At 25.1% G+C, this 25,202-nt stretch overlaps 2 protein-coding genes across 2 annotated transcripts; one reads left to right on the forward strand and one right to left on the reverse strand.

Moving 5' to 3' along the window:
• Positions 1-505: 505 nt before the first annotated feature.
• Positions 506-16,719, reverse strand: MKS88_004708 (cysteine repeat modular protein 4; the record flags this gene model as incomplete). The annotated part of the gene is made up of 3 exons (XM_067217905.1): positions 506-3,314; positions 3,556-15,861; positions 16,346-16,719. The coding sequence occupies 3 exons, from the start codon at positions 16,717-16,719 to the stop codon at positions 506-508; spliced, it is 15,489 nt and encodes a 5,162-aa protein (XP_067072288.1).
• Positions 16,720-19,694: 2,975 nt separating this feature from the next.
• Positions 19,695-24,509, forward strand: MKS88_004709 (LCCL domain-containing protein; the record flags this gene model as incomplete). The annotated part of the gene is made up of 1 exon (XM_067217906.1): positions 19,695-24,509. The coding sequence occupies one exon, from the start codon at positions 19,695-19,697 to the stop codon at positions 24,507-24,509; it is 4,815 nt and encodes a 1,604-aa protein (XP_067072289.1).
• Between the last annotated feature and the right edge of the window lie 693 nt (positions 24,510-25,202).

Here is a 25,202-nt window from a genome sequence, read left to right on the forward strand (position 1 = left end):
GCAATTTATAAATAATACAAAAAAAAAAATTTAACATAAAAAAGAATACCTTTTAAGTGTTTGATATTAAACATTTATTATTGTACCCTTAAGTGTGTAGGTGTACAAGTGAAGGCGATCCATTGTCACAACATGGAAACCAAAAAAAAAAAGATATATGTTGTACATAAATATATATATATATATATATATATAACAAAAATTATTAAGAAATGTTAAGTAACATAGAAAAATATTAGAATAGAAGTACATATATATAGGAGGAAAATAGAGTAGGTAAAGAATGCTGGATTATACAAAGGTCGGCGAAATAAGTACACTAAACAAAATATGTACAGTGAACAAAATATGCATACTAAACAAAATACGTATATTGAACAAAATATATGTAATGCCCAAAATATGTACAATGAACAAAATATGAACACTGAACAAAATGGATTTTTCGCAATGGCAAATTATTACATTTAGTTTATAAGCAAAAACTAGTGCAATCATTTTTGTGCTACTCCTTTTTTGAATGATTCAATTTATATGTACCTTCATTTTGTAAAAGAGAGAATATGTAATTAATATCATCGTCCACATTTCCCCCACTTCCATTTTTTCCCCTCGAAGCTGCTAACATGTTTCTTATATATTGTGACCTATTGTTTGCTTCAATACATTCTTCTAAACTACTAATTTTGCATAATAACTCTTCTTCCAGTTTTCTTCTTTTATTTAATTCTTCTTTATAGTAATAATATTTTTGAACTCTCATTTTTTCAGTAGTATCTCCCTTATTTATTTCATTATCAATTTCTTCTATTTCTAACTTTATTTCGTCTCTTAATTTATTAATATAAAAGATAAGACTTTTTTCAAATTTTATATATTTTTCATGGTAAAGCTCATATAATTTAAAAAACACACTCAAATCCATTGCTCTTAAAGTCTTCATAGCTATGTACAATTCAAATAGTGAAATTAGGATATTAAAAGAATCTTGATTAAACATTTCTGACGTAAAAACATCCAATGAATAATTAAAAATGCTTTCCAAATTGTCAAAACACTCTTTTTCCTTAACTTGATGAGAATTTTCTTTCCCAATATTTTCATATTTTTTTTTTTCCTTTTTTTTAACCTTTTTTTTTTTTTTTTCCTTTTTTTTTAAATAGTTTAAAACGTCCATTTCTACATTTTCGGCACTATTTTTCTTAGTATTATTTACTTCACATTTAGGAAAATTGGATGAGTTACTATCATTTCCAGAAGATATGTCTCTTCTTAGGTCTTCATTCTTAACTACTTTTTTTTCATCTGCGTGTATTCTATTTTTTAAACTCCCCATATTTTTATATGATCCATAGCTACGGCTAATTTTTATTTCTGTATTTTCAAAACTATTTTTTTTTTCAAGCATTTCAATAGATCCTTCATTTGTGTAATTATTCTGGTTGTGTTCTTTGGAAAGATCACGTTTCCTCTTTGCCTGAACGAATTGATCACATTTGTAAAATAACGGAATAAATATAAATTCGTCTACATTCATATATATTTGATCTATGCTATTTGGTAGAATTATATTTGTTCTATTAATTTTTTTAATCCATGATATATAAACGAAAGCAAACCTTATAGAAAAATCAAACCAGTTTTCATATATGGAGCATGAATTTGATGCGTCCAAAAATTTATCAATAATTTCTATTATTGCCAATACAAAATATTTAATATTTTTTTTTATTCGTTTATCTCTTACATAACTTGGAATTATATGACAAAAGTTTCTTTTTTGGTTTTTTGATTTATTACCATCAAAGTCAAAACAAAATTTATTTTCATAAGGCATTTGAAATAGCAAATCTTCATTTTGTTCATCATACCATATAAGTGCTCCCATTTGGGTATTTATGGGCAAATTGTTTTTTTTAATAAAGAACACTTCCTTTTTCTTATTTTCCTCCATTTCATTCTTTTGTTTTCTATCCTTCATTGTAGTTGTGTTTAAGTTAAGATTATACCTTTTTATAATATTCTCTATTGGCTCAAATTTCATATTTTCTTTAGACATATATTTTGAATTATTTTGAAAATCTCTATTACCTGTAAATTCTGATATTTTTTTTTTTTGATTTTTATTTAAAAAAAATTTTATTTTATTCATAATTTTGTAGTAAATTTTATAATTTTTATTTTTAATATTATTTGAGTCGTAACCAACAGTCTTTATATCAATTATTGTAATTGTACGTATAAAATGCCTAGACATTATTATTTCCCTTACTATATTGTAAAGCATATACAGGTGATAAGAAAGAATTATTAAAATAGGAAACAGAAAAAATTTTTCATAATTCCAATAAAAGCTACCCCAAATAATCAGTGATATGAAAATATTTAATACACTACCTACATGTAAGGATTTATTAAGAATATTGAAAGATCTTCCATCAAATGGATTTGAATGTATTTCTAAAATTGCAAATATAGTTAAAATTAAAGTAACTAGGACAATATAATAAATGTTGTAGTGAATATTAAAGGCTATAACACAAACTAAAATTATATTTTTCAGTAAGAATATGAACTCAAATATTTCCTTACCTTGTCTATAACCTGATAATAAATTTCTTAGTAAAATATTGAATATGTTAACATTCTTCCTATTAGAATATAAAAATAATAAAACTAACCATGTACTAATATAAAAAAATAAGACCAGGAAAAGTACAATATTACCTACAAGAAATGAATTAGAAGATATCTTGCATTCTTGAGTAGTCAAATAAGCTAAGTATGATTCTGTTTTTTGTGATTTGTATTTTATTGGTTTGCAATAAAAAAGTTGAATTGTTTCCAAGAGAACATAAGGTAAAGATAGTGCAACCATTAAGACATAACAAGGTAGTGTGTCCTTCAAAAATATTAAAAACTTTTTTCTTAACTTTTCATTTTTTCTATGAAAAAAATGCCATGGACCAAAAATTCTTTTATCATAAATATAATCAATAGTTTCATTTAAAAATATATTGTACATCTTATTATCTCTTTTTACGTACTTTAATTCATATTTAAAATCTTTCTCATTTTTTTCGCATCTATATAAAGAATTTTCATGAATTTCATCTCGGGCATATTTGAGTTCATTTTCCCCTGTAATATTGACGTTTTTTCTTTTCAAAAGATTCATATAATTTATATTCCTTTCCACAAAATTGTCATTTTGTTCTATGTTTTTTTCCTTATTATGATCACAATTTTTTTCTATATCATGGATTTGTGCTGCTTCATTAGAGAGCTGCTCCTCTTTATTTTTTTTTTGTATACTAAATATATATATTTTTTTTTTTTTTTTTTTTTGGAATCTTTTTTTTATTTTGTTGATCATTTAGATGGTTTGCGTTGTATTTTCCTTTTAATTCTGGAATTTCAGGTAACAGTTGCTCGAACAGCTGTATTTTGTTTTTGTAGAAAAGTTTAAGTATTTGAATAATAACATATAGTAGAACAGTTATTAATAATGCATCAAAAAAAGGAGCAAAAATATTCATATATTTCTGAATGTACCATATTTTATTATAAGATATATCAATATTATAATAATCAAGAAAGCAACCGACCCTCACATAATACGAAAAAAACTTCAAATGACAAAGAAATACGGTCTTATATATATACCAATATTTTGTAATAAATGAACTTATATTTGGAGAAAAAAATCCATAGGCAATAAAGGTAAAAGAACAGTTAAACCAAATCTTCATTAAAGTTCCGCTAACATATAATTTATTAAAATGACAACTATAATTTAATGAAACTATAAGGATAACAATGATATAATATATAAGTTTTAATAGTATAATATGTATTATCTCATAAAATAAATTTCTACACCTGTAACAATTTGATTTAAAATAGTTCATGTCAAAATTTTTTGCACAATTATTACATTGATATCCAGTAGAACCTTCAGCGCATAAATTCGTTATGGTTCCTAGGCACCTATCCGGTATAGTACATGCGTGAATGTCAGGTAATCTTTCAAATTTATTGTTTTTTTTCTTTAATTCATTTGCCTCTTCTACATATTTATTAAACATTTCTTCTAATAAGTATTGAGTGTCGTTACTTAGATGGTTTCTAAGAATTTTACTGCTTTCTAAGAACGATGACGCTACATTTTGTGTAGTTTGTAAGGTAGATGAAAATTTGTTTTGTATATCTGAATGAATAATCTTTTTGAAATAATTTGTGGTTATTTCACCATTGCTCTTTTTTAAAATTTTATATGTATTTTCATTCTGAATAAAAGATAAGGCATCCCCTGGATTAAATAAAGTATTATGTGTTCCTTTTTTATTATTTATATTCGATTTCTTCTTAAGCGCATTTTTTTCGGTTATCTGTTCAATGAATTCTTTATTTAAATATAGTTTCTGACTCTTTTCGAAGAAAAAATAATTCTTGCTTTCAATATTTTTTTGAATAAATAAGAGTAAATTATAATATGGATATGTGTATTTGAAATCATTATTATCATCTAAAGGATTCCATTTTTTATTAGTATTTTTCTCCTTATAAACAGCGTAATATCCATGAATAGGATAAGGGTTTTCATGATCTAAAACATTTATATTATTATATGCTCTATCTTTTAATAGTTTCAAAAATAAGTAAACATTAAAACCTCTATTGCATATAGCTCCTTTGGGGCAAATTTTACAACTTTTTTTATATGCATTACTTCTGGTTTCTTCGTCTTCTGGAGTTACAAAATAATAATTATTTTTACAGAAACACTGATTTTCATATGATGAACCTACAAACGTTGTGGAAAAATGTGGGCATACTCCTGAACAACTATTATCATATTCATTTTCTTTAAAGGTATTAGGTGGACAAGGAAAACATTCTACTGTATTTTCCTTTGAAGTTCTTAAAATTTTTCCATGAATACATACACAATTGCTTAATGAACTTCTCTGCTTAATTCCTTGGGGTATAACTAGCTCTTTGGGGCATTTTTTCGGTAACGTATGAAATTTACCCTCTAAAATAGTGTTGTTAAAAAGGATGTTCGATTCCAACCCCCCTTCACAATAATGATTATCGAGAGAGCATGGTCTACAAACTGCTATATCGCGATTTAATATTTTGTTAACAATGTTATCATCTTTTCCATTCACATTATTCAAACTAATTTTTGCTATTTCGGTAGTGTAATATATATTAGTATCTTTCTTTTTTGGAACAATAAAATATTGATCTTTAATATTTTTATAATTAATTTTCTCTGAATTAATAAAATTTTGTAAGGAATCAAAAGTAAGATAACTTCCTGGAGTACAAGAACAATCATTAATATTAGTAGAGCCCATATGAGTTGTTGAAAAGCTTAAGGGGCAATTTTCGCACTTAAAATTTCCTATTGAGTTTTTGAATGTACCTCTTTCACAAACTGAACATCTATGAGATACAATTCCTATATATGAATAGCCTTGTAAGCATAAGCATTTATCTACATTTGAAGCTAAACTTACTACTGTTGTAGAATTAGTTGGACAGGATATCAAATATGGGGTATTAATTCCTGGACAAAATTTTCCTATAAAACATCCAATTACTTGGTAGTATTTATAAAGTAAATACTTTCTGTCTCTATTGATTGAACATGTAAAAATAATGTTTTTTCCGTTTCTTAATATATAGTCTGTGTATGTTATGATATTTCTTATAATTATACTATTTTCCACATTTTCATTTAAAAATTTGTCTAAATTCGAAGATGTATAATCATATATATTTTGGTAATAAAACAGTTTGCACTTAAAATATCCAACAATTTTCTTCTGGTTGTTTTTTAAAAATACCTGTGTATATTCTACATTTTTCCTTGAAAATTCTACCCCGGTACAATATACATTTGTTTTGCAGTTATTTATACAGGATTCTAAATTGGGTTTATATGTAACTGTAAAGTTGGGATTTTTTTTTAAATGCATATTTATATGACAGGTAACGTTCAACATTCTATCAGATTCCCACTTATAGTTTTCTTCTATATTTTTAAGAAGTACAGTATACATATAAAATAAAGATGTTCGTTCTAAGAACCCAAGATTTCTTAGATTTTTCAATGTGTACTTATTATTCTGAGCATTTTGTTGATTGTTTCTAGTTTTATTATGCAAATTTCTATTTGATTTATTACCTACATTATCAGAAAATTTTTTAAAATTATGGTTTAAAAATAGATCATAAACGTCGTCATCAAAAGTCCCTTCATTATTCTCAAAATAACTATAAATTCTATTTTCAGAATTTACATCAAATTTATACCTTAAATATGCTATATCTATGTTTCTGAACATAAGGAGAAAATATCCTTCTTTTGGTAAACAATTAATTATCGACTGAGAACCTTCTGACAATGTATAGGTATCATTTGGACATGGTAAACAAAACTCATCCGATATGTTATGTTTAAAAAAATTCTTTGGGCAAACTTTGCAGATCAATTTTTTATGATACTCATTTCTTCTTTCGTTCAGAGATCCATATCCTCTCTTACACTGACAATCAAAAATAGAAGAAGCATTTTTTATATTTACAACAGAATTTTTTGGACAACCTTTTGGACCCTTTGAAAATCCTTCACAATATCTACTATTGCAGGGTATACATTTGTTCTTTTTAATATCAATAAAATACCCGCTTTCACAAAATAAACAATTAGTTGGATTGGGTGTATCAACTTCAATTGAAAAAATGTGTGTATTTTGACCATAATTATTATTTTTTAATACGTTTAAACTATCATTGTTAAGAGGTATAAAATTAATATAATTTCCTTCTGCGTTATTTTTATCATAATACGCATATTGCAATAATTTATCTTGTAAAACAAAGTCTTCATGATAACTATACATAGTGTTCGTTAAACCATAATTATGTTCATTTGCAATTGAAAAAATATTTTTATCCAAGTACTTCGGATTACATAAGGAGCAGTAAATAACATCGCCAGTAACCTTAGCAATAGATGCGCAATAAGAACAATTTCCATTATTATTATTGTATATAAAATTTTCTTTACACTTACAATCTATGGCAGATTTAGATCCTTCTGGCGATGTTTTATTTTTATCACACATTGTTGTTATTTCATTACCAGGACAATAATGATTTTTTAAGCATAAGATACATTTATCTTTTTTTCTATAATATCCTTCAATACATTTGCAAAGCATTTCTTCATAACTCTTAGCTCCATATGTAATACTTTCCTCATTGATAAGACATCCTTTGATACATACAAAATTTCCTGTAGATGTCTTGTAATATCCTGGCTTACATTGTTCACAACTTGAAGATTTTTCTGAATACTCATATCCAGGTGAACATAAACAGTCTGTTATTAATTTTGATCCACTCTTCAATGTAGATGTATTTTTTCTATATTTATCACATTTCTCACATTTTAGTTTCTCTCCATCCCAAAAGGTACCTATTGGACAGCTTTCACAAATACGTTTTTTTATATTAAACTCTTTACCTATATCACAGTAAGAATATAAATTTTTATATGTATTAATTTTATACTGAAAATGACTTTTTGCAAAAATTTTCAATTGGAAAATTCCAAAATAATTCAATTTTCCTGTTATGATTCCTGTATCATGTGAAATGTTTAAGTTAGTTAATTCATCTATATTTGTACATTTTCCTTTTGAATTAAGAAAACAAAAAAATATTATAGAATCACTGTATTTGTCAATTTCTGGTACGACATTTAAATTATCATTAGAATTGTAATTCTTCTGAAAGGTATAATTAAAAGACATATAAAAATATTGATCAAATGAATTAAAATGATAATGATAAAAGAGATTATTATCGTACACCTGCGATGTAATTATTATTAAATTTTGTTCAATGGCTTCTACCTTATTAATATTATTGTGTTTATATCCTTTCCTTAATTTTAATGCTTTAACTATTTTGTATTTCTTTTGATTTAAATCAATAATTTTGATTTCGTTACTTCTCATTTGTGTTACAAATGCTAAATAGTTCCTGTGTGTTGTATATTCAGTTCGTTGTTCATGATATAATGAGAAATTTAGCGGATTATTTAACATAAATTTATGAGAAGAAAAGTTATATTCTTCTAATTCTATAATTTCTTTATTTCGCAAGTTATAACTAAAAAAATTATGTTTTGTAGAATCCAAAATGTAAAGCAGATTCTCATGTAGATTCATATGCAACGGATATATTATATTTTTTATATCAAGAAAGTCTAGATTATTAGATAAATAATTCGGAGTTTGTACAACATTTATAAAATTTCTAATATTTGTTTGTATTATGTTATCGTAAATTGACTGATCCATAATTCCAGTAACACTTCTCTTTTTTCTCATATTTTTATCACTACTTTCTATAAGCATTACGTTGCTATCAATTAAACGTTCCGCCTGCTCATTTGTATTTTTAACGTTGCATGGAGATACTCTTTTTTGATAATTTTCTTCTTCATTCTTGTTATTTTTTCTGTTTTTGAAAAATTCTAGAAAGTTGTACAAAAATTTTCTTTTTTTTGATACTTTTCCTCCGTTTAATAGCTTACGCAGATATTGAGTTAGGCTGTTATTATATATATATTTTTGTAGATAATAATATAATTCTCTAAGGTTATTACTTATAAGGTTTTTCTTTTTGTTTATTAACGTACCAAGATTTTCTTTTAGTACATTATCATCTGATTGCATTTGTTCCTCTTGTGAATTACCATTCACTATTGTTTTTGTTCCTTTATTATGTTGTAAAGGAATTATATCAATTTTTTGGTTCTTTGTGTGACTGTTTAATGTGGATAAATTCAAGAAATTTGGATGGACATATTCATTATGATTGTTCTTATTTCCTTTATTGGTATTATTTAACATAACGGCTTCATTTTTAGGTGCGCTCTTATTAGGGAGTAATATTTTCTTAAGTTTTTCCGGCACTTCTGAATAATAATCACCATGAAATTTTGAGTTGACTGCTATATCTCTAATTCTGATATTATAATTATTATTTGTATGACCAGGTAGGGTATCCTTGATAATTGTTTTTTTTTTAAATATACCCATGTTACGCTGGTTTACATTTAATTCTTTATTGTTGATACTCCTCCTTGTTCTTGCTTTAATTATTATATTAACTGGAATACCATTAGACAAAATTTGTAATCGTGCTATTTTTTTTAAATATAAATCATTTATATATACAAAATTTTCATCAAAATCCACATCAACTGGAAAAAACAAATTGTGTTTCGTTGAAAATGAAAACTTATTATTTTGTGAGTAAAAGAATATATGACTTTTCGTTAAAATTATAGTTCCTTTCGACTTACTCTTACAAGATATGAGATGATGATTTTGTAATTCTGGAAATTTCTGATTTAATTTTTCACTTTTTTTTAAAAATATCATTTTTTCCATATCTAATGTGAAACTAAAACTATCATTTCTTTTTATAATATATGCACTGTGTAATTTTGCATTTACACAGACATTTAGTATAATATTCATTTTTTCAATATTAGAAGGCAAATAGTTATCATCAAAGAATGAATCATTTACTACATAATAATTTGTAATATTTAAAATTCCTACTCCGTAATGCATATTTTGTGTCTTGTCCAATATACATATTTTATAATTATTCATTGTACTTATCTGAATTTTATTAAAAACGATGTAGTTGATTTTTTTATCGAAATGACTATTTTCTATATAGAATAAATTTTTATCTATGTTATAACAGCTGTTATTAAATTTTATTATGTATAAAGTATAATGATTATATGGTATGTCTTTTCCGTATATTTTTATTTCAAAAAAAGTATCTTTCAAATGTATGAGTACATGATTTTTATAAAAGCCTATTTCTTTACGGAATTCTATCATTAAATAATCGTTTCTATTAATTTTGTTCTGAATATTGCTGAACTGTTCCATTATTATATTTTGGCCTTTATTATCTTTTTCAAAATTAGGATGATAATTATTTAAAGATTCCAGTAATATTTTTACCTTAGGAACCCAATTGATATAATATTCATTATTATCATTATTTTGTACTTCGATATAATCCCCATTATGACAACATAAAACAATTTTCTTTTCATCGAAAAATATTATATTTTCTAAATTAAAGTTATTAAATATACCACCTTTACTTTTATAATATACTACTTCGTTTAGATTAATCCTTGGATCTTCACTAATTTTATCTAGAGAAGTTTTTAATTTTTCTATTATAGCTTTATTATAATTGGATTCAATATATTTATCATTTACTTTTGCATTGGGATTATCTTCATATTTGATATATAATTGTGAAAAAAAATAGTTATAGAAAATATTTTTTTCGAATTTAAAATTTTCTAGGGATAATAATAAATTCCTTTTCCTTCGCATGTTCAGATTCTTTGCATCTATATTCTTTATCTCTGAATCAAGTATAAACCCTGATTGACTTAATTCATAATTATAATTAATAGAATTTGAAACTTCAGGTATTTCATTAATTTCTATTCCTTTTAATAAGAACATGCTTTTACTTCCATAGTAAAATGATCTATAACATACAACGAAATTGAGCTCATTTTTGTAATGCTTCTTAAAAATATTTAATACTTTTGATATGAAAATGGAGTTATCAAAAACATTACTTTTGAAAAAAGGTACAATAATGGCACTTTGGTTATTCCTATCATTACAAATATTTCTATTGTAATCATTAAAAGAATTAAGTGCAACGAACTTTAAAGAATCTTTATTAAAATAATTCAAATTAGTTACTTGATCATTTTGATAGTTATTTTGTATAATTTTTTGATTTACGATATTGTTATACACTAAACCTATATATACATAATTTTTTGTATCTTTGCAATTTTCATTATTAAAATAAAAACAATAACATATTTTGATGTATTTTTCCTTATCATTGGTTATTTTGTAATTTTTAGAAACCCAAATAAAATTTTCATTTAGGTATTTTACTATTTTACGAGGTTTTCCATATATTTCTATACTTTGTTCCCAATTTATTTGATACTTATTATTATCTAAATGAATGGTATCGTCAAATAAATTTGTATTATTGTCATAGGTACATATGGAATTAGCATCAACAAATGTAACTCTATCATTTATATTTATTAACTCATTTAAAAACTCGAAGGAAAAGTATCCATTAATATCTGTGTGAACTTCTAAAAAGTGTGGACTATTTATTTTAAAGAAACCAACCTTGGTTAAATAATCACTATCCTCACATTTATCTTTTGAGCACCAGCATACTACAATTCCTTGAGATAAAAAATTAATAATTATGTTATACTTTTGGTCAAAATCGTCTACCTCTGCTTGGTATGTTAAAAAAAATTTCCTCTGATTTAATTCAATACATAATTTACTTAAATCTTCCATTATATCAACTGGAAAAATTCTTATTGATCCATTTAACACCTTAGTAGTTTCTAATTTAAGAGAGAAAGGCTTGAGAAATTTTAAGGTAGAATTAATTTTGGGTTCTCTTAATATAGCTGTGTGTACACGATATTTCTTAGTTTTAGCAGAATAGGAAATATCAGAATCACAGTATCCTTTCGATAGTTCATAACAAGAACACACAAATAAATTATGTGAGCCATCATTATTTTGATAAGAGGTCAAATAAGAATTACTGTCAGCATCTAGAATGACCATTAAATTTTTCCATTTATAACTTGTGATATCATCCTCTAATTGATCTTCTTCATGATGTTCTAATAATTTTTTAACTGAGTCAACAAGAAAAATCTTTTCACTGTAGCTATTGCTTTTACTGCATGTATCTGTATCTCCAAATTTTTCGTAAACGAAACGGATGAATAAATTATATTTTGAATAAAACTGCTTAATTTCAAAACTAAATGGCACACCAGAAATTATTTCGTTTTGCATATTTTCATTATATATTCCGTAGAATACAACATTGCCAACATTATAATAATATTTATCGTTATTCTTAAAGGATACACATATTTCATAACTTTTTGTTATGTCAGTAGGTACAACATTAACTCCCAAATTATAAACTGCGTCTATTAATTGATATTCTATAACTTCTATTTCTTGAGCAACAAGAATACTTCCTTTTTCACTTTCAAAAATTTTTTCATACTCATTCTTACACTCCTTAGTATCACTTAATGTAAAATAAACAGAGTTCGTATTTATTTTTGATATACTTTTGGTAGTGTTATGTGCTTCTTTACTTTGACCATTGCTTGTAGGCATTTGATTATTTTTATTATTATCAATCATTTCTTTTCTTTTGGCATTACTAGTAGATATATGTGACATATCAATTATACTTTTCATTTTTATTATTGTTCTACAAGATATTCCAGAAACGCAGATATATTCATTGTATTCTGTAGGGCCCGGGAAAAAAACAATAGCTGGAATGTTACCTTTTTTTAATTCATCTACAAAATCTAAACTAAAATTGAAATCTAATACTGGATTAATTCCTTTATTAAAATTATCTAAATTATAGCTTCCCACTACGTAATATTGTGTTTCATTCATTTTAATATTTAACCTTTTAAAATCTTCCTTTTTATCGCATGAAATATTTTCTTCTAACGTACATACACATAAATCATATTTTTTGGGAAATTTCAGTTTTTTATAAAAATCTATAATATGTTTTTCTTCATTTAATTTGGACTTTAAATTAAAATTTTTAATATCTGTACAGTCATCTTCTATTATAAAAACAAAATTATCAACATTATAATTTATAAGGTTAGAATATGATGATTTAGAAATTTGTATTAATGGATTTATAAAAGATTCAACAGGAGAAATTTTCGTTATTTCTTGTTTGAAGTTTTTTAAAGAATTACAAAATTCATCATGTATTTCATAGCACCAACATAGGTGAAATCTATTATTTACTGATTTTACATATTTACATACAAGTTTGTAATCATTATGGTACGTACATATTTGGATATCCTTTGAAACTTCATTCATTATAACATCATGGTTATTTGACTCTGATTTATCCTCTAAAAGTTGTTGGAAATTACATGTTTTATACCTTACTATTTTTATTTTATTATTTTCAATATTTTTAAAATACCCATCAAGAAAAAAATTGATTTCCTTTTCCCTAACAACATGGTGCTGTTGTATTAATGGTCCAATAAAATGAAATGTCCCAATATAATTTTCGTTAATTAAGTCGTTAATTTTTCTAGAGTAAATTATTTTGTACGGTCCTGGTTTTAGTTCTTTAGTGCTGATAGCAAAAACATTAAGAATAATTTCCGAAATTCTTATAGAATCATACGTGTTTGACTCCCCAGGCTTATCTTTCAGTATTTCTTGAAAGAATATCCGAATTCTTTTTGTTTCGCTAACTTCTATAAATAAAAAATAATGATACCATAATAAATAGAATTTTTCTTTATGTGAGCAATTAACATCCATAGAACAATAAAAATCTATTTCTTGAAATGGACCATCAAAAAATAGCACACTTGTAAGTGTATGATTATCTATTAATTTGTCTGAGCAGTTATATATATTTATATTTTTATTTGTAAATTTGTAATTCATTTTCCCTAATTTACGTTTCCCCCAGTATAATTGTGGGTTTTTAATAGTATTCTGAAAGATATATGTATCTTCCTCATAATTATAAGTTAAAATATCGTGACAATAATGACACTCCCTTATAAAGTATATTTCATTATTTTTTAACTTTTCATATTCTATTTTTAATTTAACTTTATTAATATTTGTTTTCTCATCAATTTCTATTTTTTTAGATAACTTTGTTTCACCATTATAATAGGAATATATAAAAAGAATTTTTCTATTATTGCATAAATTTAAATGTCCTATATTAATAATATCAAGTTCTCCATTAGGAACATTATTATATACCAAGAAAAAATCATTTTCTATAGAAAAATTAAAACTTTGTTCTCCGTAATTTCCACAAATAACTATATCTTTATTTAACAAACTAATATTCATCTGCTTAGCATGGTAGTATATATTAAAGTCAACAACCCTTTTATTTGATGTATAATCATTTAGTTCTTCATTAAGTTTGGAATTAACTTCGATATTTACTAATTCACTTGTATTACAAGACCTCCCATATTTGGGTACCCATCTGTCAGATACATACGTTGAATGGAAAGTTATCGTAAATGAACACTTAGAAAATAATTTACATACCATTTTTTTTTTTTCCAAAGGTGTTATATCATTATTTATGGAAATGTTAGTGTATGAATAATAATCCCTAAAGTTATTATTTTCTTTGCAATTTTCTTCTATAGAACACATGCATACATAATACCTAAATTTATCTAAATTTTCTATATGTGTTGCTTTATAGGTTGTTGCTTGATCTACAAGTATGTTTTTGTAAGAAATTTTCTTTGATAAATCATCCTTGGATTCGATAAAAAAACCATTATCTGAGTAACAATTTTCATTTTCTTTTATTGCAAATTTTAAAATTTTAGTATTATTATCTTCATTATATAATGACACAGAAGCAGTAAAATTTAAGGATTGCAGAGAAATTGTCTCAAAGTTTAGTAATCGCTCAATTTTCACAGAACCAATGTCATAATAGTTGAATTGTTTCAAACATAATCTCATAGTAATTGCATAATAATCCAGAACAAAATTTAATTCTTCATTTTTATATATAAATTTGTTATCATTATTGTCTTTTAAATTGCCGTTTTCATCTTTCACACTGTTGTTGTGAGAGCATTCATATTTTAAGTATGGCCCCAAGTAATTGTTATATTCAAAAAAGTGTAATTTATAGTTAATAATTTTATTGTTAATAATAGTATAATATATATTATATTCTGGTTTTTTCACCAAATCTACAGTGAATAAGGGGAGATATTTCCTCCCATAAATCTTTGAACACAAATTATTTTCATTTGTTAGAGGCTCATCACTAATAATGTATATATGTTCATCCTGTTCTTTTGTGTGTATATTTATTTCTTTATCGGCTTGGATTTTTTTGTCACAGATATTATCAGACCAAGAAAAAGTTGTACTTTCAATATCATTTATAATATAACTAATTTTTTCTTTTAAGGTATATAGTTTAATTACACATGGTGTACCTAAGAAACAGGTAATGGGTTTATATGCCTGTAGAAAAAAGATATGACCCACTTTTTTATATAGAATATTATCTATTATGCATACCTCCAGATAATAAGTATTATTATTATTAAAATTGAATGTGTAATATTCACCATCTAATTTATGATCATTTTTGATAGTGGAAACAACTGTGTTGTCATTACACCTCGGTTTAAGCAGTACAGTTTCGTCCGTAATATTTGGTATGTTATTAAATAAAGTGGTACTTATTCGGATTGAACAATTTGGGTTTTCAAAATCACAGTAAAATGTATTATGTATAATTGTTTTATCAATGGTGATTCTATTAAGTACTAATGATAAATTATTATTTATGAAACATATATAATAGGTGCCATTATTTAATTCATGAATATTTGTTATGCGTCCAATATTTCCGGTGCAATTGAATACTTCTGCGTTTTTAACAAACGCTGATTTTACTATTTTATCACATTTTTCGTTCTCTGAAATGACAATATTTTCTAAAAGATTAAAATAAAAGGTAAATTTATCAATATTCTTATCGTTACAATTTAGTATATCTCCTATTTTAATGAGTTCATTTTTTTGTTCAATTTTTTGAATGGAATACACAGATTTGTCAATGGGGGATATAAGCGAACTGAAAAAATAATCATTGTAAAAAAGAATTTTGTTTATTTTAAATTACTAAATGATGATAAATGTCATAGAAAAGCATCAAAAAAAAAAAAAAAAAAAAAATGAATAAATTTTGGAAAAATCAAATGTATATATACGTGCGTATTTATGCATAAATATACGTATATAAGCTAAGAGATAAGAGTTTTAACTTTTATAGCAATGAATCAGTAATTGTAGCATATGAGAAAAAGCACGAAAAAATAGTAAATTCCGAAATTGAAAAAAATAATATTTATATGTGCAAACTTAAGAATTTTCGATGGGAACGAATAAATAATTTTATCCTTGGATACAAAACATAAATGAAAAAGGAAAATTTTTTGTAAAGTTTCACCGAAATGTATGAAGGTACATATATATATAGATATAAATATGCGTATACATATTAATGCTGCTGACTACATTTGTGTAAAATATATAAGCTTTATATATAATGAAATTACCATGAATTCTTTTTATCCTTAATATATATTTTTGCATCTCGCTTTTGAACGAACAGGAACGTATTCTGATATTTTTCTTTTGATATTACTTCCCCTAAATTATTATTAATTACATTACAATTATTTGTTTCGCTGATATCAGATATTAAATAGTCTTCATTAATTTCAAAGTCACTCTCACTTATACCATCACCTCGTGTATCTAATATAGATATGTACTCAGTTTCAAATAACTCTACATTAACGTTAGCACTCCCATTGTTATAAGTGAAGTTTGATATGCGTATACTAGCTTTTATATTTTTTAGGAATATTACAAAGAATATAATAAAAAAAGAGAGACTAAAAATTTTGAGGCTTTTTTTATATTTCATTTTTTATTAACATTCAACTGTACTCCTTTTTTTTAGTTACATTGGTGTAAGTATATATATCTATGTATCTATCTATATCTATCTATATCTATCTATATATCTATCTATCTATATATATATATATATATACATATATATATATATACATGTACAAATGAATATACCCATATATTTGCCCATTTACGCATGTTATTACGTGTGTTTAATCAATTGAGGATATAACATATAATATGATTTAATATTTTTACTGATGAAATAAATATATTCTAGACACGCTGTACACATCAATTATTTTTATTTTTTTTATTTTATATAAATAAAAAACAACATTTCCGTGCAAAAACTTGTTAGGTGGTGTGTACTTGTAAAACGAATTTTCATGCTTAAGAAAAAGTTGTGCAAATGGAGTAACATATTTTTATGTAATCGATACTATTAAGAGGCACAAGTAAATGAAAAAATAAATATATAAATATATATATACATACAACCTTAAAAATTAAGCAAAAATTTTTTAATTATAAAATAAGATTAATTTTTTTTGTTACAACAAAATTCAACAAGATAAAAAAATTCCTTGAACACTTGTTTTTTATCTTGTCTAAAATTATTTATGCCCATGCTTCATTCTGCTTAAAATAAAATTATCCTTTTTTATTTTACGTTATTGTACCCTATTGTACTTTATTTTACCCTACTTTATTTTAATTTATTTCATTTATTTATTTTTTTACAACTTTGATATGAATATTTGCTACCAGAAAATATTTGTTGCTTGAGTTTCTTCAAGCTACTGTTTTAAGATCACTCAAGTGCATGCGCACAGGAAGCTCAATTTTTTTTGCACGTTATTAGGAATAATTAACCTACGTTGTTATAAAAATATTCTATATATTTTTTATAATAACGAAAAAACGTAAAATTAATAAAAAACTTTAATTATCTCTTTTTTTAAGAAGGCGTTAATTTTTTTATTTAAATATTTCAAGAAATACAAAAGTGATATCAATAAGTACAAATGAGTTATTACAGATTCTGTATATGGTATATTTAATCTAAAAATGAAGGGTGAATATATATATCATGAAAAATAGACATCTTATATTTGTTCGAGTTCTATAGATTTTTCTATTCTTCCTTAGAAAACCTTTAAAAATGATAAGTTATTTTCTTTATTATTCCTTTTAAAATATTTGAAGATTTATTTTTATTATTTTTGTTTTGTTATAATATATACATATAGGATTATAATATTTATTTATTTATTTTTTTTTTCTTAAATATTGGATAACTCAATGTAGCTATAAAAATTTAATTTATGTATATTTATTTTTTATTTTTATTGTTCTTTGCGTTATATCAGAAGTTTGCGCTTCTTCAATGTAGTAAATTCTTTAGAAAAAATACAAATTAATTCTTACTTTTTTTCTGCATCGTGATTCGTTGTACATATTTTATATGTAACAAATATATATATATATATATATATATATACACTGTAAATGTACTGAATGATAAGGCTGTCTAAAAACAAATATTTAAGAACTTGTTCACAATAATAGAGTTTTAATTTATTTTTTCCTTTTCATAATTCGAAAATATAGTATTTATTTATAATACTTTTTTTGAAAATTTTTTTTTGGACTTGAGTTTTTTTTTTTTTTTTTCATGTTCTGAAACCTATATATATTATACTAAATGTTTATTTGTTTTGTATAAATTTTTTTCACACTTTTTTGAGAGCTACCTTGAATTTACGGCTTCAGTTATTTTAGGTAGAATGATTATGAAATTCTTGTATGAATAAAAATTTCAGTTGATTTCACTTAATTTTCTATAAAATATGGGAAACTTTCACTATATTCCTTTTTTTTAAAAAGGTTAATTTTTTGAAACTAAATTGAATTAACACAAAAAGAATTTTTTTTTTTCCCCTGTGCCTAATTTTAAGGTGTACATACACAAAGGGACGAAAAAAAAAGAGGTCTTAAAAGGTGGACTAGATCATGTTCATAGTTATGCGCTTATTCATTAATATTCATTAATTTAATCTTATTTTATTGTCCATAACTTAAAAAAATAACGTTAAAATGTTTAATATTATTATTATGAAGTGTCATAATTATTATTCTGTGAACATATGTTATTTAACTGTCTGGGGAAAAATATCACAATATATTCTTTCATTTAAATAGAACAAATAATATTCATACATGTAAAAATAAAAATAATTAAATAAATTAAAAAGTAAGAAATGTATAATTAAGGGGAAATTAAATATTTTTAAAAAGTAATATATATATATATATATATATATGTATGCGTGTTGTCGCCAACGGTTTTATCAATTTAAAAAGCAAGAAAAATTACCTAGTTAGAACAAGGAATTGTGTTGTGTAATGATAAATGTTTTTAATTGGTATATAATTTATAGTTAACTTATACTTCTTTTTGTTCTCTCGCAAGTTGTAAAATTTTTCCATTTTTCTATTTTTTAGTAATAGTACTGATAAGTGATGTTTTTTTTTTTTGAAAAATAATATTTTCATTTGATATTAAATTACATATATGTATATGCGCTCACTTTCTAACTCACACATATATACATCTTTCGCAGGATTTGTCAGATTCATCAAAGTTTTAATTTTTTTTTTTTAGTCATTCTTTTTTTAGAGGAACGTGTCTATGTTATAATATATGTCAGGTACATTTTTTTAATTGCCTTTTTTAATTTTAAAATTCCTTTCTAATAAAATTATAATTATTCATTTATTTTGTTTTTTTATTTTTTTCTATGTTGAACAAATTAGTAACTTCCGTGAACTATATTTTACCCTACCAATAACTGAGTAAATTTTCAGGTTTTCCATGATTCGATAAAAAAGTTGGATTAAATTATTTATAATACTTTTGTGTTTAATTTGTATTATTCCTTTTTTTTTTTTTTTTGCTGGTAACTTTTCGTGTAAATAGAAATGCATTATTTATTTCTCTTATTATGGTGCATTATTTTAAAATGTTATGTAAGAAGTCAAGAGTCTGCCACAAATTTCTATAAATTTATTGATTCCTTTGCATCGTCTACATATATATCGGAGGAATCTGGAAGTTCACTTTATGATGCTAAAAGGGCTATACAGAAAAACCCTAGTTATTGGTGCAGTTCTGGAAATCATTCAAAGGATGAAGAAATTACTTGGACTGGTTATTTAAATACAAAAGGGTTTATTAAAGGTGTGAAAATATCATGGGAATACAGCCCAGAATTAGTAAGCTTGTCTGTGTCTGCTGATGGAGAAAATTATAAGAACGTTATTCCTTATAGAAGAATTTCGGGAAATGAAGCATCTTTTGATGAGATATACTTTTTTAAAAAATTAGAAGAAGCTACATCAATAAAAATTGGACTAAAAAATGCTATTCACAAATATTTTGGAATAAGAGAAGTTAAGATTATTGGTGGAGGAAATCCACACTTTTTATTATTGTCAGGAATTACAAGTGAACATGAAATGTGTCTACAGGTAGAGGAAGGACTAATAAATAATGATAACACTTCAGTTATTTTAGATTCTTGTATTAACGCTTTAGCAGCCGGAGATGGTAGGGAATTATGGAAAACTAACTCCAATAATCAAATAATTAGCGCTTTTAGTGATCCTCCTAAGTGTTTATCTGTAATTAATTTAGATAATTTAGAAACTAATAAAATCGTTTTATATGACTGTTTAAGAGCTTTGGAAGATGGTGATGGAAAATCTAATTGGATATTTGAATCTAATTCACAGATTCGATTACAGAAAAGTGGTGAACCTTTGTGTATTTCTCAAAAAAATATTTACGGAAATGTACCTGGAATTCATGACATTCTTCTTAATATGGACGTGTCTGTTGATTCTAATTCCACCTTAGATGATGATCATAATCCTGATAATACTGTAGATGGAAACTTGAATAGTTATTGGGCTTCGGCAACTTTTGCAGATAATTATGAGCATTTGGTTTACTTTATCATAGACTTAAATAAATTTGCAGAGATATCCAGGATAAAAATTTATTGGGAATATCCACCTTTGCATTACAGTATTGCAGTTAGCACCGACAATCAAAATTATAAAATAGTTGTTGAAACTTTAGCTAATCCTAGTTTTGTAACAATAGATACTTTAAAAAATATAGAAACAAGGTATATTAAAATATCAATGATTAAACCTCATCCGAAACATGGAGAAATGGGTGATCAATTCTTATATGGAATAAGGTCTATAGAAGTACAGGCTAACAATTTAGAAACAATTTTAAGCTATTGCAGAGATTCCGCTAATTCAGACGACGCCAGAGATAAATATTTCGTTGAATATATTACTGAATTTGATCAAGATTTAACGAGGAAATTAATTAATCTTGAAGAAGATGTATCAAAAAATGTAAATTCTATCAGTGATAATTTGTCTAAGCTAGAAGAATTATTACCTAATATTGAAACATGCTTACAAGAAAAAAAAGGGTATGATGAAGAATTAAAAGAATCTAACGAGAAAGTAAATGAGTTAAATGACAAGCTTTCATCATTAACATCCGTAAATTTAATTCACGATAACGATATACTTAGATTAGGGTTACTTCCTGGTGACGCTTCATCCTATCCAGCTAACGATTGTTCAGTGATTAAAAATCTTCAAGAAACTCCACAGTCAGGATTTTATTGGATTAAACCAAAGTGTGCACCTGAGCCATTGAAAGTTTATTGTGACATGACTTCAAGTACTTCTATATATGTGTGGAATGGAAATCCTCCCAAGTCTCCTGATCATTTAATAACAAATATTATAAATTCAGTTGATGATATTAGACAACATTGCGCTGAAGTTGGTTTGGAGCCATTAATATTAAGATCTAAAGGTCAGTTGAACGCTTTAATTTTATCATTAAAAAAAATGGGATTCGCGCTAAATGGAAAAATTAATATTCCATTAGCTTATGATTATTCCTGTGATCATGGTAGTTGTAGTGGAAAGTTTCATGACTTGTTGAATGGTAATATCGATTTAACAACATTAATTTATTTAAAAGCATCTGAATCACCTGATAGCACAAAAATTAGACAAACTGCTGGGATATCCTATGATGATGGATCTTTCAAATTTTTTAATTTAGAGACATCAGATATATCTGCAATAGTTTGCTCTACTAATTCAACGGAAAATGATGCTGTATTACAATATCTGAGCATAACATGTGGTACAACAGCACTTGAAGATCATTTCAATTCAATTGTAAATACTAATATAGTTGTTCTATGTCCAATAGGATGTGATAATAAACAATTTCAAAAATCTGCAGTATATGGAAGCAAAGGAATATATTCAGACAATAGCTCTATTTGTAGGGCAGCAATTCATTCGGGTGTAATAGATAATAAAGGAGGCTTAGTTAACATTACCATTGAATCTGGGTTAGACCGATATGAAGGTTCAATAAATAATAATATAGAATCTATTTCATTAAATAAAGAACCCGATGGATTGTTTGATATAATTACTGATGAAAAAGAAGAAAAGGTTAAACAAGAAAGTAGTCCTTTTCATCATAGAACCATAAGAGTAAGTAGTATGTCTGATGATTGTCCTATGGATTTATTTCAGTACAAACAAACATCTTTTGTTCAGAAGGAAAATATGATAAGAGAACAAAATGAGGTGAAATACAATGAAGAAGAAAATACAGAAATTGTAAAATTTCATGAATTAATAGGTGAATTATTAAATAATATTGATGCTATTCATGGAGTTGACTCTTCTGTAATTTCAATCGTTCAAGATGAAACAACAAGAGTTATAGAAAAGTCTAAAAAGGAATTAAAACCAGCTGATATGTTATCAAAAAAGCAGATTGAAGATGCTATAAATTTGTACAATCTGACAGAAAATTTAGCATTATATTTATACGATTTATCGGAAAAATATATATATGATTTGGAAAAATTGAAAGAACACTTAGATGAATTAAAAAAAGACCAAAAAGTTGCTCATAATTTTGGTACATTCAAGTTGAATTATGAAACTATGAATTTTTCTTCTCATTTCCATGTTTTTGATTCAAAATTAATAAAAAATAAGCCTAGTACATGGGGATATGCTGATACAGATATTCTGGGACATAAAAATAGTATTGGTCAAATGAGTAGCATATCAAACACAGAAATAGGTGAAGGATATTATGCTAAATTAAAGGGGTTAAATTTTTATGACTTTGAAATAAAAGTAAGTATGTTGGGTAGAGGAAATGGGTGTTTGGGTATAGTATTTAGAGCTAAAGATGATTTTAATTTTTATTTATTTGATGTATGCGATAAAGAGGGAGTAAAAAGATTGTCAAAGGTAGAAAATGGTCAAGTAGACATTTTAAAGGAGAACCATGGAGATGTTTCCATAAATAATCAATGGAATAAATACAGAATTGTGGCAAGGCATGCAAATATTGATATTTATGAAGTAGACCATAATTCAAATGAAATTAAGATATTAAACTCTTTAGATGAAAGGTTTTTATCTGGTACTGTTGGCTTATATTCTCAGTTAGTTGGTCAGGGAACCTTTTTTGATGATCTTGAAATTATAGCCCTCCCATGCACAGAATTATCAAAAATGAAATGGAATAACAAGAATACAACATCTAATTGTCCTTATTATAAGGAAACTTATATAAATGAAACATTACCATATATTGTAATTAACGATATGTATTATAATTGGAACTTTGAAAAGGATGATGATAATAATTACTTATTATGTTCAAAAAATATAAAGGATGATAGTGCTTCGAACGTAGAAATGCATACTACTATAGCACTTTTAAAACAAAGAATGTGCTCTGATGGGAACTTTACTTTTGATATAAATTTCTCTGACGATGATAAAATTACGGATAATAGTAAATCATATGTATATGTACTTTTTCACTTTGAAGATGAACATAATTTTAATGCACTTGAAATTACAAAAGACAACCTTAGATTTATAAATTATAGGAACAATGAACCAACAGTATTATCTGAGTTCAAAGATAAAGAAAAATCAAAATATATAATAACAGAAAATGAATGGATTAAAGTCAGTTTACACTTTGATAAATTAAAGTTCAAGGCGATTATAAGTAATAACGACGATGAATTAGTACTAGATACAAATAAGGTTGATTTAGGTATGATTCGTCCAGGACAAGTTGGCTTCAAGATTCACAATTTTATTAAGGTAAAATTTGATTCCATACTTCTTTCATCTGCTGCATCAAACTTATATGAAAATTTTGTTCAAACTAAATCTAAAGCATGGGGCACATGTGAAGAAGCCATACATGTGTTAAATAGGAGGTCTTCATGCGAGACTGATATATATCCAAATGAGACAAAAGAAAAACATATTAAATGCATTACAAATTTCTGTGAAGAATGTTGTTTACATCATACACAACTATTAGACATCAATGAGAAAAAACAGTGTGAGAAACACTGTAAAAAGAATGACCATTTGGCAGCTAAAATGCAAACACTTTTTGAAAAGTTCTTAAATAAATGTGTTTCAATGGAAGAAAATAAAGATTATGAAAAGTGTGATAATAATGATACAGAGTGTAAGAATAAAATATGTGTACTTTGTTGCAAAAAAAATGATCCTACAACTTCTAAGGAATTAAAGGGTTTATCTTTACGTAAATCAAAAGATGTGCAACAAAAAGAGATAATTGAGTGCCAGTTTCAGTGTAACCAGGTTCATCCAACAAATGAATAAATGGTAAAAAAAACGAGTGTCAAAAAAAGTAAGGTAAAAAAAAAAAAAAATATGATAAAATAAAGCAAAATTTTTATTTTTACATTTAGATATAAGTCATCCTTTTCTTCATTTCTCCCCCCATCTCGTACATGAAATATATTTTATACTTAATGTTTTTTTCTTCTAATGAGGGCTTATCGTTGAGAGAAGAATAAATAAAAAAGAAACATTTACACCATGTTTAAATTAATCATTTCCTTATTTTTTATGCTGACTATTTACTAAACTGCAGTGTTTATATTTTATCTTGAATAATTTGAAATTATACAATTTAACAATTGCATGTTTATGTTTGTTGATAAATTAAATGGAAAAAAAAAAAAAAAAATTGTTACATCATTTTACTTTTTGAACAGTTTATTCGCTATATATAGTGAACATTTTATTTTTTTACAGAAACATGTGAATTAGTTTTTGTAGTTTACACTTTTCTTCAATTTTAATTTCACCATTTTCTTTATGTTATGAAAACATTAAGAAATATATAGAAACACACTATGAAAGAAAATATTCACAGATAATAATACGGAGCGCTACGAACTATTTTTTGTAATCAAAAAATAATACAATTTCTTAATATTCAAATGTAGAAAAAGAAAACATAGGGTAAAAATTATAATAATTTATTTGAAGAAAAATTGGAAACCTGAA

This window comes from Plasmodium brasilianum, chromosome 12, assembly GCF_023973825.1.
Source record: "Plasmodium brasilianum strain Bolivian I chromosome 12, whole genome shotgun sequence".
NCBI classification, from domain to species: domain Eukaryota; phylum Apicomplexa; class Aconoidasida; order Haemosporida; family Plasmodiidae; genus Plasmodium; species Plasmodium brasilianum.